We start from the raw sequence: 12,885 nt of genomic DNA, 5'->3' as shown, positions 1-12,885 counted from the left end.
TGTATTTCTGTATCCAACGAGCCCTTTTTCTTGGGGTTGGTTGTGATGTTGCTCGCTAACGCTTTGACGCTCGTTGTCCCTCCTGTAGGGTCTGATTTTACTTATGTATACCAAGTGTAGGATCGTGACCCTTAAGAATAGAGTGCGCTTTTATAAAAATCTGCGGAAGCTTTACACTTAAACACTAGAGGGTGAGTTTGCAAAGTATATTATAAATTGCAAAGAAAGAATGGCAATCTAAGAAAATAAACATCACAAACACAAGCATGTATATTGGTTCCACCTCCCCGGTGTACATCTAGTCCCCAAGCAAATCCCGCTTGAGATTTCCACTATGATTTTGAAACCTTACAAAATCAAAAGCAAACCTGACCAATTTGCAAGACCATGCAAATTGCAACACCAATTGACAAGACCATGCCAATTGCCACCCAATCTCTAAACCAAGAGATCAACCCTCTCAAACCCGAGAGAAATCCTTTTTGAAGCAAGAACACAATTGATCCTATAAGCCTTGAATGTGTAGTGAAGTGCTGCAGTGGCTTAGGATTTTTTAACTCTCTGAATATTGCCTATACAATCTCTAAGAATGATTGAAACCAAGGCAATATCAGAAACTCTCTTTTTCTAAACACTTAGCATGAAAATCTGGAAAATTAGAGAGTGAATATGCACAAAATGTTTGATCTTGCAAGTGCAAAACTTGGTTGTTGTTTTCTGATGTTTAAACCTATTTATAGCCTCTGAAATGACATAATTTTAAACCCAATTATAACGTCCACAAAACGGCTATAAACAGTCACTTATTCAAAACCTGAAATCTGAAAAAACTGCATCTGTAGTCGACTACAAGTCATAGTAGTCGACTACACTGAGTCTAAATAGACTCTGTGAAGTCAGAAAATTGCTTAGTAGTCGACTACAAGGCATAGTAGTCGACTACACTGTAAACTCAGATTCTGGAATTTTTCTATTTAGTATTTTTACTGTAACTTTCTCATCCGATATCGGAATGAGGTGATTTTAGATTTGTTGGAAAGCTCTTGAAGAGACCTACAACTTTAATCTTTTGAGTTTTTCCAGATTCTAATTTCTAAGGGGTGTAAATAAAATGTTTTAAGACTCACCTAATATTTATAAACTCTAATGGCTAACATAGGGGATTTCTATTGTTAACCAACACACTAAGCATGTGTTAGTGTGTTCTAACACTATGTGTGTGCATGTGTGTGAGTGATCAAGGCTTGTACAAATTTCTAAGCAAAGAAAATATAAAATTACATTTTGACAATAAAGTATATCTTCTTCTTTGCTTCATTTTGCCTTGAACTCATCTATGTCTTGAGTATCTCTTTGAATATAATTGTTGATATAGCTCTGATACTGCAAAACAAATGTTAGCACATAATACACACAACATATAATATTTGTTATCATCAAAACAAACTAATCTTGGGGTCAAGATTCCTAACATTCTCCCCCTTTTTGATGATGACAAATATATGTTATTAAGATATAAAAATTTTAATCCCCCTGCATGAAATCATTAAATAAAATCTTTTACTCCCCCTGCATCAAAGCATTAAAATTTTCTATATAACTCCCCCTTTGTCATTAGCAAAAAGAAATAAACATAATTCTAATTAAAAATTTCTTTTCTTGGGTACCTTAATAAAAATATCAAGCACTTTGGTACCCTTTTATATTATATCATTAGGATTAGCCCTTAGGAATCCAAATCCACTTGGAATTTGGTTTCCATTTATTAACATAAGTGTAATTCTTTGAATTGTAAACTTTATACATATAAGATGAAATATAATCATTCCTATCAAGAATATTCAAATTCTTAGGAATCCATATATACTTATTTTGTTTAGCATGAATATTCTTATTATTATTCTTCAAAACATAATCATTCTTTGTAAAATACTTAGGAACAAATCCAATGTCAAAATGATTGTTTGAAGATTTTTGAAATGAGAGCAAATTATTCAAATTCTCTTTACTTTTATTGAATTTACTAACATTCAAACATATATCATCATATTTTAATTTAATAGAAGAAATATCTTTATCTAAAACATTAATGCGGATTTTTAAATCATTGCATTCTGATTTTAGATAAACATTCTCATTAATCATTGCATTCTGATTTTAGATAAACATTCTCATTAGTCAAAATATGATTTTCTTTAAGCAAGGATTTGTCTTCCTCTTTCAATTCAATTACTTGAGAATTAGAAATAGTAGAAGAATTAAAATCAGAAATTTCTTCAAGTAATCTTTTATTTTCACCTTTAAGAAAATTATGTGAAGCCTTTAATCTCAAAAATGTTTCATATAATTCATTGAAAATATCTAATAATTCTTCATTATTGCATACCTCATCTTCTTGTGCCATGAAGCACATGTGAGCGGATTCCTCTTTTTGTTCTTTCATTTAGAATAACTCAAACCTGTGCACAAGAACAGATATTTTAGATTCTTTAACCTTATTTGTACCTTCGTGTGTTACCTTTAATGTATGCCAAATTTGATGGGCTGAATTGCAAGTAGACACGCGATTGAACTCGTTCTTGTCCAAAGCACAAAATAGTGCATTCATTACTTTTGAGTCCAAAATCACTTTAGTCCTTTGAACAACTGACCATTCGGTATATGGAGTGGTTGGCTTTGTGAATTCGGTCTCTACAATGTTCCAAAGGTCATAGCCAAGAGATTGGAGGTAGATCTTCATCCGACACTTCCAATAGTTGTAGTTCGTGCCATCGAATAGAGGTGGTCGCTGTGTGGAATATCCCTCTTTGAATTGTGATGTATTTATTGATGCCATCTTTCACCTTGCTCTGATACCAAATGTGGGGTCTGATTTTACTTATGTATACCAAGTGTAGGATCGTGACCCTTAAGAATAGAGTGTGCTCTTATAAAAATCTGCGGAAGATTTACACTTAAACACTAGAGGGTGAGTTTGCAAAGTATATTATAAATTGCAAAGAAAGAATGGCAATCTCAGAAAATGAACATCACAAACACAAGCATGTATACTGGTTCCACCTCCCCGGTGTACATCCAGTCCCCAAGCAAATCCCGCTTGAGATTTCCACTATGATTTTGAAACCTTACAAAATCAAAAGCAAACCTGACCAATTTGCAAGACCATGCAAATTGCAACACCAATTGACAAGACCACGCCAATTGCCACCCAATCTCATCTGTAGTCGACTACAAGTCATAGTAGTCGACTACACTGAGACTAAATAGACTCTGTGAAGTCAGAAAATTGCTTAGTAGTTGACTACAAGGCATAGTAGTCGACTACACTGTAAACTCAGATTCTGGAATTTTTCTGTTTAGTATTTTTACTGTAACTTTCTCATCCGATATCGGAATGAGGTGATTTCAGATTTGTTGGAAATCTCTTGAAGAGACCTACAACTTTAATCTTTTGAGTTTTTCCAGATTCTAATTGCTAAGGGTGTAAATAAAATGTTTTAAGACTCACCTAATATTTATAAACTCTAATGGTTAACATAGGGGATTTCTATTATTAACCAACACACTAAGCATGTGTTAGTGTGTTCTAACACTATGTGTGTGCATGTGTGTGAGTGATCAAGGCTTGTACAAATTTCTAAGCAAAGAAAATATAAAATTACATTTTGACAATAAAGTATATCTTCTTCTTTGCTTCATTTTGCCTTGAACTCATCTATGTCTTGAGTATCTATTTGAATATAATTATTGATATAGCTCTAATACTGTAAAACAAATGTTAGCACATAATACACACAATATATAATATTTGTTATCATCAAAATAAACTAATCTTGGGGTCAAGATTCCTAACACCTCCCCCTTTCAGGTAACGAGCCAGGATCCCGGAGAGTCGCGGGTTGATGGCGACACACTTTAGCTTCAGCCGTTAATTATAGTTATATTTTTCTTTTGAACTCCACTGTAGACTTTTGTTAGATATTTGAGAGTTTATTCTAGAAGTTGTAAAGGCTGTGTGCCTTATTTCTTTTTATTCAAACATTTGTATTTGAGATTTGTTGAGGAGTTCTAGTTTATTCATTTCAGACATTGACTTGTACTTCAGTATGTTAGATGATGAAATACTAATTTGATCTCTATTATTTCATCAGTTGACTCTTGTATTATCTTTTATTTGTTTTTATACCTACACCTGTTATTGACTCTACTAGAGATATAGTAATTGTGATGGTAAAACATGTTATTGCACGGTGTGGTGCATGGCAGGTTTGACATTCTTGGTTTCACCTTGGACTGTAGCCTTGTGTGAACCCAGGGGCGTCACAATTTTAGTGTCTATAGGTTAGAAATTCTCATGGTGTTTTTTTGTAAATTATGAATTTTAGGGGTTTTTTTGTAATTTTTTAAACTTATACACCTTTTCTACAGATTGTAAATTGTTTATAGACTATTTATAATTCTAATGTTTTTAATTTACTAATGAGTTTGAAATTCTCAGGGTGTTTTTTATAACATTTGAATTTTGAGGGTTTGTTTATAATTTTTAAAACTTTAAGGGTGTTTTATTAAATTATAAATTATATAAGGGATATTTATAATTCCTATATTTTCAATGTACTGTTGAGTTAGAAATTATCAGGATTTTTATAAATTTTATAATTTTGGGAGTTTTATTTATAATTTATAAAAAGTTCAGAGTGTTTATTGTAAATTCCATAAATTTTGGGGGTTTTTGTTTTATTTGTCGGTTTTTAATGTGTTTATATGTTTGAAATATTTAATGTGTTTTTTATAAATTTTGAATTTTTAGGGGTGTTTCTGTAATTTTTAAAACTTATAATATATTTTTTATAAAGTTAAAAAACGTTTAGTTGCTAGCTAGCATATATTTTTTAGACTTCTTACTAAATTGAAATAAGTAAAATTTATAATTTTCAAGATGTTTAATAAAATTTTGAATTTGTAGGGATGTTTTTGCAATTTAAAAAACTTAGAGGATATTTTTTATAAAGTTAAAAAACTTTTAGGTGCTGGCTAGCACATGTTTTTTAGATTTCTTTGCGAACTAAAATAAGTAAATGATTTGAATTATATCAAATGTATCTCCTTTATCCAATAACATCTTAAATCTTATTATGAATATGATAAATCATTTAATTACCAATTCAAAGAAAATAGGATAATTAGAATAGATTAATTAGGATAACAACGTAATATTCAAAAAAAATTAAGGGTAATATTGACCATGAAAAGATTTTCTCGAACTCGTACTTTTAAAGGGAGTATGATCATGATATTTAAAAAGAGGGACACTTAAAAAGGAGAATCCTTAGCTCGTCTCGCAAAAGACCTTACACTACGAAGATTCTATACGAGTATGTGCTGACAACTGACAAGGAGAAAACATTGCCTGCTTCCCAATAGCAAACAGAGAACCAAATCATGAAAGTCCGCTTTAAAAAAAAAAATCAATCAAACGCGTGCACAACAAAAAGGGCAAAAGGTTGTTTGTATATATATCCCTTAAATCATGGGTATTTGCAAAGATATCATCCAAATCATATTATTTACAAAACTAACTCTCAAATCAATCAATTTTGGAAATAATTACCAATTAATATCCAATGGTACCACACGTGGTAGCTAGTAATCTCTTATGCGTGCTAGCAAATTGCAATGTGTTAGGTTAGACTCATGAAGAAAGATGACCAGAGGGCAGAGAATGCCATCAGTCCACATGTTGTTTGAGCATATACACATGCTTGTATAATATAGACGACAAGAGCACGATGCAATTTAAGTCAATGAACTAGTTGCAAACAATGAGCTGTATCATGCGTCGGCAATCTCTAATGTTTCTCTGTACATAACCTAACACCTTGCACAGTCCCAATTCCACATTATTTTAGTTGTAGTGCTCAGTGGCAAGTCCTAGTCGATCGGCATATACGGCTCCCTTTGGCAAAGTTTTCATCCCAAATTTTGGGTCGTCATAATTCAAAATTATTAGTCTATAATGTTAACTAACCTTCTTTATGGTGTTATCATATAAGTAAATAAATAGTTTACCGATATCCAAGAAAAACGACTTTTGCAAGATTATTCAGTAGTTCAAGATGGTCTAGTAGAATTTTATTAGTTTGGAGGAAGTATAGATTCATAAATTAGAGGATTTGTGCAAAACCTCTGAAATTCAAGGTTCACTTGTGAATTTAACCTCCATTCCCCCTTTTCAAGCCATAAACAAAAACACAATAGTGATAGCTAGACAGAAATTGAAGGTTCTCAACAACAAGATCTCCCTATTTTTTTCTTCAAGTACAAAAGCAGCATAAGATTAGTACATGCAGTATTATCCAAATAAATAAATAAATAAATCAATGGTTAATATTGCGATATACATGATTCCATTTCTAGAGTAAATTATTCGGGTCAAAAAATTTCATTACATCCAAGATGATCGACAATAATTAATTAATTTCGTTACATCCAACGCCAACTCATTACAATCACAAATCCAACAAACAATTTCCTCATTTTGCGCCCTCATCCTCTGCCCCCCTCTCACTTTCCAAACAATCCCAAGAAATCACTCTCTTTAAGTTACTATAAATTAGTTTATAGGGTTGTGCAATCGCGGTCGATTCGGTTTTTGGTCAAATTTGGTCAAACCGAATCGAACTGCCTATCATTCAAAACTGAAGCAAACCGATTCAAGTCGGTTCGGTTCAGTTCGGATCGGTTTGCTTGGTTTTCACTTAGGTACAAATATTATGTCCAAATTCAATTTCACCTCTTGTCTGTTGACGAAAAAAGAAGTTTCTTACACTTCAATTTATTAAAATGCATAAACTATTAAATGCTACTAAATATTAGATGTAGAAATCAAAATCTTATTCCTATCAAAGATTACACAAATTTTTTTTAGAGAAAACTTACATAAAAAATTAAAGTGATCTCAATCTGATGGACAAAAAAATATGTAATAACTTGGATGTTAGGTATAGTTTCTATAAAATTATATGTCTGATCCAAAGAGAAGTTTGATCTAAAAGTGTATCAATCGAGGAGAAAAATCAGGAAAATGTTAGAATCAACATTATGACTTAAGTTTCTTAACTCCAAAGTGGATTGGTCCAAAGTAGAATAAGGAATATGAGGGATAGAGAACTAGAGATAATGAAAAGCCCTAGAATTGGAGATGATACTATTGTTGGGGTATTTTATCTCTATCAGGTCGCATGAGAGAAAAATATATCAAGCTGCAGAGAAGTAACTCTATATGAACTATAATGGGTCGGGTTTAAGCGGATGTAAATAGTAATTAGAATGGGTAATACAATTCGGTCGGTTCGGTCGGTTCGGGTTGGAAAAACTTCAACCCGATCAGAACTGAACTCTAATAAAAACCAAATTGTTAAATTTCGACCGGTTTGGTCGGTTTGTTCGGTTTGAACCGAACTATGCTCACCCCTCCTATAAACTGATCCCTTTCTTCTCTATCTCAGTCTCGAGCTCAAAAAATGGGTGATCAAGCTCCTCTACTCGCGAAGAAACCATCGACCATCGAGGACGTTATTGAGAGCTGCATCGGCTCTACAGGCTTCTGCCAGCTTCTGCAGGTAATTGTTTTTCCTCAATTAAAATTAAATTGAATAATTCAATTACATTTACAAGGAATCAAACAATTTTTGTAGCCGATCTTATATAGGCAATCCTTGTGGTGATGGCATGGATTTTCGACGCACAACAAACCTTCATCAATGTAGTCACTGACATGGGTCCGTCATGGCACTGCACCCACAAGAACGATTCATCGTGCTCGTCTGCTGCTGGCCCGTGCGGCTTGCCCGAAGGCTCATGGTCGTGGGACCAACCTAAGCACGCATCCGTCATCTCCGAATGGAGCCTTCAGTGCTCTCCACCATCGCTCATTGGTTTGCCTGCATCTTCATACTTTATCGGATGTCTTGTCGGCGATCTTTTGCTTGCAACGCTGGCTGATTCTCGACTAGGCCGAAAGAAAATGCTCGTTTTTTCCTGCCTCACGATGTCTCTAGCAGCCGGCTTGTCTGCGGCATCGCCTAATGTGTGGGTCTATTCGGCCCTCCGGTTCATCTGTGGGCTTGGACGGGCGACCGTCGGTACCAGCGCTCTCGTGCTGTCGACCGAGATGGTTGGAAAAGTATGGCGTGATCGGATTAGTATTATTGGATTCATTGCCTTTGGTGCCGGATTCTTGTCTCTCCCTGCCATTGCTTATTTCAACAGGGACTCATCTTGGAGAAACATATATCTGTGGACTTTTGTTCCTTCTTTATGCTACACCATTCTGATTTATTTTGTGATAGATGAATCCCCGAGATGGCTTTTCATTCGTGGACGAAAGGACGAAGCTATCGACATCCTTAAACGTATCGCTAAATCTAATGGATGTACCATCGACACTAGCTTCTCAAATCTATCGATCACTGAAGAAAAATGGAATGTTGATGTGTTTTCGGCGTTGAAGATACTATTGGAAAAGAAATGGGCACTCAAGCGGCTAACCGCGGTCATGATAGTAGCCTTCGGAGTTGGTATAATGTACTACGGTATGCCACTGAATGTAGGCAATCTAAGCTCCAATCTGTATCTAAGCACCACACTAAACGCCTTTGCTGAACTTCCTTCCTCTTTACTCGCCTTCTTCCTCATCAACCGAATCAGTCGAAGATATTCTATACTAGTCTTAACAGTGATAAGTGGCGTGACCAGTGTTGCGTGTGTGTTCTTGACCTCCGGAGGATGGCAGATGGGGATTGAGGTAGTCTCCTTCTTTAGCACGGTTGGTGCGCTCAATGTGCTGATAATTTATAGTGTGGAGTTGTTTCCGACTTGTGTGAGGAACTCTGGGATCTCGATGGTTAGGCAGGCGCTTGTATTTGGTGGAGTTTTTGCGCCATTGCTAGTGGCGGAAGGGAGGAAGAGAAAATTCTTGTCGTTTGGAGTGTTTGGCTTGGTGATCGGATGTTGTGGGATGTTTGCGGCCTATTTGCCGGAGACTAGGGGGAGTGAAATAAGTGATACAATTGAGGAAGAAGAGCGTAAGATGGTTGATTATTCGAATTTGAATCCATAGCAGCAAAAATATTGAATTTTGTCGGATGCAAAATTTTTTTTCACTCTATGCTTATTTTTGTCTTTACAAATAGTTTGTGAGCCGAAGAGGGCGCGGCAACATGTTTAATTAGCAACTCGAAAGTAAATAGAAAGTAAAGAAAAAAAAATCTTATTAAGAAAATAATTTTTCTTCGGTTTTGAAGATTTTCTTTGACAAGCTAAAAGCGGAAGTGTGGAAGTTTGACGTGGCAGATGGCATTGTCATCCATTTTTTTATATTTTATTGAAAATAAAACTCATTTTTTATTTCTCACATTATTAATTAGGCACATGAACGTTTTAGAGGACAATGATATTTCATGATAATTACCATTCCCAAATTTCTTTTCTTTTTTAAATCAATCTCCATTCATCATACTTCTAATATGTGAAGGTTAACCAAAGGAAGATGTACGTATGTTTTTTTTTCCATTTTTCAGTAAAACTTACCCACGGACCTCTACAACCAAGGAGTTAAACAAATTATCTATTATGCCTCTATTTTGCCGTCGTTATTTCCTTAGGGAATGGAGTCTGTCAAGATTGGTGGTGTTGAGCGCATCGGAAATTTCGACTGAGTTTCTGGTACACAATAAAAGAGAAAGATTAATAAGAATTCCCGTCTCACCAAGGAAATAAGAATCTGAAGCAAATATCTCAACAAAGTAAGGTATCGGCTCTTCCTCTCATTAGTTCTACGACTGACTTGTCGAGGGACCCTAATAAACTATTACAATGGCCACAAACACAAATCACACAAGTTTTGCGTGATTCGGCAAATTGCCTACGTCCACGGGGCAAGGAGGGGGGGGGGGATCTACTATTAGAGAAAAAGAATACAAATGGGTTTACAACTCTCACAATCTAAACCCTCAAATAGGCTCCTTGCTTTTCTTCTCAAGAAAAGGTCAGCCTCCAAAGCTTTTATCTCTCTGCACGAAGCTCTGCACCTTTGCACGCTGCCTCTGCCTTTTTCACAGCCTCTGCACCCCTTTTGCTGCAGACGCCAAGAAGAAAGTCTCCCTTTTGCTCCTGCACGCTTGCACGCTCACAAATCCACCGCTTTCTTTCTCTGCTCAAAATAAAATCAGTTGCAGCCGAAAAGCCCTCAACTTGCACCAAACCCTAGGAACAGTGCTCGTTCCTATATATAGCCGAAACATGGATGCGGTTGTACATCACACAGACGAAATTCAAGGCCCACTTGCATTTTTTTTTGTCCGCTGGACCTTAACTTTCACTTTACGCATTTTGTTTTTACCATGCTATCTCTTCACGAGTAACACAGTGGCCCCCACATCACGTGCTCCAACAATTCTTCACCTCGGTGAAGTTTTCCCAAAACTGAGCCGACACCAAAGCATCCAAATGTCCTACTTGTTGTGTCCAGTACGAAGTAAACGATTCACGACAACGGACTCAATCCACAACAAGTCGAGAACCCAAATGAGAATGCAAACACTCTCCAAATGTCGGTATCAACTCATAAATCGATCTCACCCCCATCAAATAATCCAACCTGGCTGCATCATAAGACTGCCTACGTATCCTCTTGCCCAAAAAATCAAGCCGAACGTAGTTCACCCAAATGGCCGCGAACGACCTTAATCCAATAGAAGAGTTCGCAACCCTTCTCAAATATCATCAACTTTACGGCTGATAGCACCTCCAATGGCCTCAAACACCTTCACCTGAGGCGAACCAATGGCCATATCCAAACCATGTCTGCCAGCTGCACTCGAATCAATCAACCTATCATCTGCATCCGAATCCAAATGATCCCTAAGCTGTGCCACCTTAACTGGAATCCCAAACAATACAGTATGATATGGAGTAGTCTTCACCCAATATGAAGTAGCATCCATCTCCACCCGCTGTGATATATCTAAGGTCTGTCCAAAACTCTCCACCTGCTGAGAATCAAATAGATCCCTCATCGAAGCCTCAACCGAAGTGACACTACCAGACCAAACACCCAATTGAGTTTTACCTCCTATCACAGCAGTTGACAACTCTTTAATAATATGGCTTGAATATATCAAAGCCTCAGTCTAGAAACTCTTCTGCAGACTATTGCTTGACAACAAACACCGATCCTCCTCCAACAAGGCACGGTTCTCCAAATTTGTCACCCTATCTAGTTGCCCCAAGATTTCCTTTCCAACGAAGTGACCTAAAATGCCGTGAGCTCGGCTCCAATACAGAAACAGGTCCATCTTGTACCTTCCATCAAAATCAGAATGAAGTATCTTCACCTTTCTGTCCATCTTACACTTCTTCAAACTGTTAGAGACTACTAGGACTTTATCCATAGGGGATTTGGTTGTAACCCAAACACGCCTAGAACAGTCACCAACAAAGGAAACCAAACACCTATTACCTCCCAATGATGCTCCCTTGGAAGGCCCCCAAACATCCACGTGAACTCCTCTAGAACGAACCTTAGCACGGTGAATAGAGGTGCCAAACTTCACATCGGTCTTCTTGCTCACATCAACATGTTCACTGGACTTCAAACTGCAGGTCTTCGCACCCTCTTTCAATATATGCGAGGAATCAATACTGGAATGGCCAAGCCCCAAATGTCACAGTCTAGTCGAATCAATAGAAGTCGTCAGTTCTCCACCTGTCACTATACATCCAGTCAAGTAATACAGGTTATTCCTCCTGACGTCCTTCATCATAATCCAAGAGTCTTTCACAAACTTGAGAACTAGTCCTCAATTCTAATATTTAGACCCTCTCTAACCAAAGCTCTAATCGAGATCAAGTTCTTCCTCAAAGAAGAAACATATCTCACATTATTTAACTCCCTAACAGTCCCGTCAAACATTTTGATGCGAATTCTTCCTATCCTAAGGATCTGGCATGCACGGTTATCAGTCATGTACACCACATCACTATCCAGCTTTACAAAACTGGAGAACCATTCCCTTCTAGGGCACACATGATAGGTCGCACCACTATCCAACATCCACTCGGATTCCTCCGAATAGCTATATGTAGGACTGATAGAAAGCGAATAAATAGAAGAGTCAGAAATATTACCATCCGATACGATGTTTGCTTCTGATGATGGTTGCTTTCTTTTTTCCTTCTGCTTATTCTTCATCCATTCGTCGAGCTTTGGGCAGTCTTTCTTCCAATGACTAGTCTCCTTGCACCAAACACAATGATCTTTTTCAATTGTAGGATGTCCTACTCCAGACTGTGACTTCTAATTCTTTCGGTTTGGACCCTTCCCTCTTGCGGCCAACGCCTCTGCTACCGACTCAGTTGAAGTCTTCTTATCTTTCTTCCGAAGCTGATAATTCACTAGTGCAGCAGTGACCTCACTATACGAAAGAGGTGTCCCATTAATCAGAGTAAGGACGTAAGTCTCATATTCCTCGTCGGGCAAGGAACTTAATAACAACAACGCCTTGTCCTCATCTTCAATCATGACATCCACATTCGCCAAATCCGCAAGAAGCTTTGTGTAGGTGTTCATGTGATCTCTAATTGAGGTTCCCTTCTTCAACTGGAAATGATAAAGTCTCCTCTTCAAATGCAAGCGATTCTCAATACTCTTTGTCAGATACTTGCTTTCGAGAATCTCCCAAATCTTCTTCGCAAAAGTCTCATTCATCACATCATATTTTAGATCTTGAGTCAAACAAGACCTAATCACACCACACGCTATTTGATTCATCTTCTTTCAAACCTTCTCTTCAATATCATATGGCTTGCCATCTAACTCCAAGG

The 12,885-nt window shown here is 36.7% G+C and overlaps 1 protein-coding gene across 2 annotated transcripts; it reads left to right on the top strand.

Annotated features, from left to right (window-relative positions):
• On the top strand, positions 7,538 to 9,210 carry LOC109832147 (organic cation/carnitine transporter 2-like). 2 transcript variants are annotated; one of them, XM_020399585.1, is made up of 2 exons: positions 7,538 to 7,622; positions 7,712 to 9,210. In XM_020399585.1, the coding sequence occupies exon 2, from the start codon at positions 7,727 to 7,729 to the stop codon at positions 9,119 to 9,121; it is 1,395 nt and encodes a 464-aa protein (XP_020255174.1). In that variant the 5' UTR covers positions 7,538 to 7,622; positions 7,712 to 7,726; the 3' UTR covers positions 9,122 to 9,210. The 2 variants fall into 2 exon arrangements, with proteins under 2 accessions (XP_020255174.1, XP_020255175.1); XM_020399586.1 differs by having other exon boundaries at positions 7,581 to 7,622; positions 7,698 to 9,210.

Source organism: Asparagus officinalis, chromosome 3 (genome assembly GCF_001876935.1).
Source record: "Asparagus officinalis chromosome 3, Aspof.V1, whole genome shotgun sequence".
In the NCBI taxonomy this organism is placed as follows: Eukaryota; Viridiplantae; Streptophyta; class Magnoliopsida; order Asparagales; family Asparagaceae; genus Asparagus; species Asparagus officinalis.
Note: the sequence above shows the minus strand (reverse complement) of the source record. Positions and strands in the feature narration are given on the sequence as shown.

Excerpts from the sequence above, each read along its gene's own strand:
- LOC109832147 (XM_020399585.1), top strand. The coding sequence starts at position 7,727 with ATGGCATGGATTTTCGACGCACAACAAACCTTCATCAATGTAGTCACT.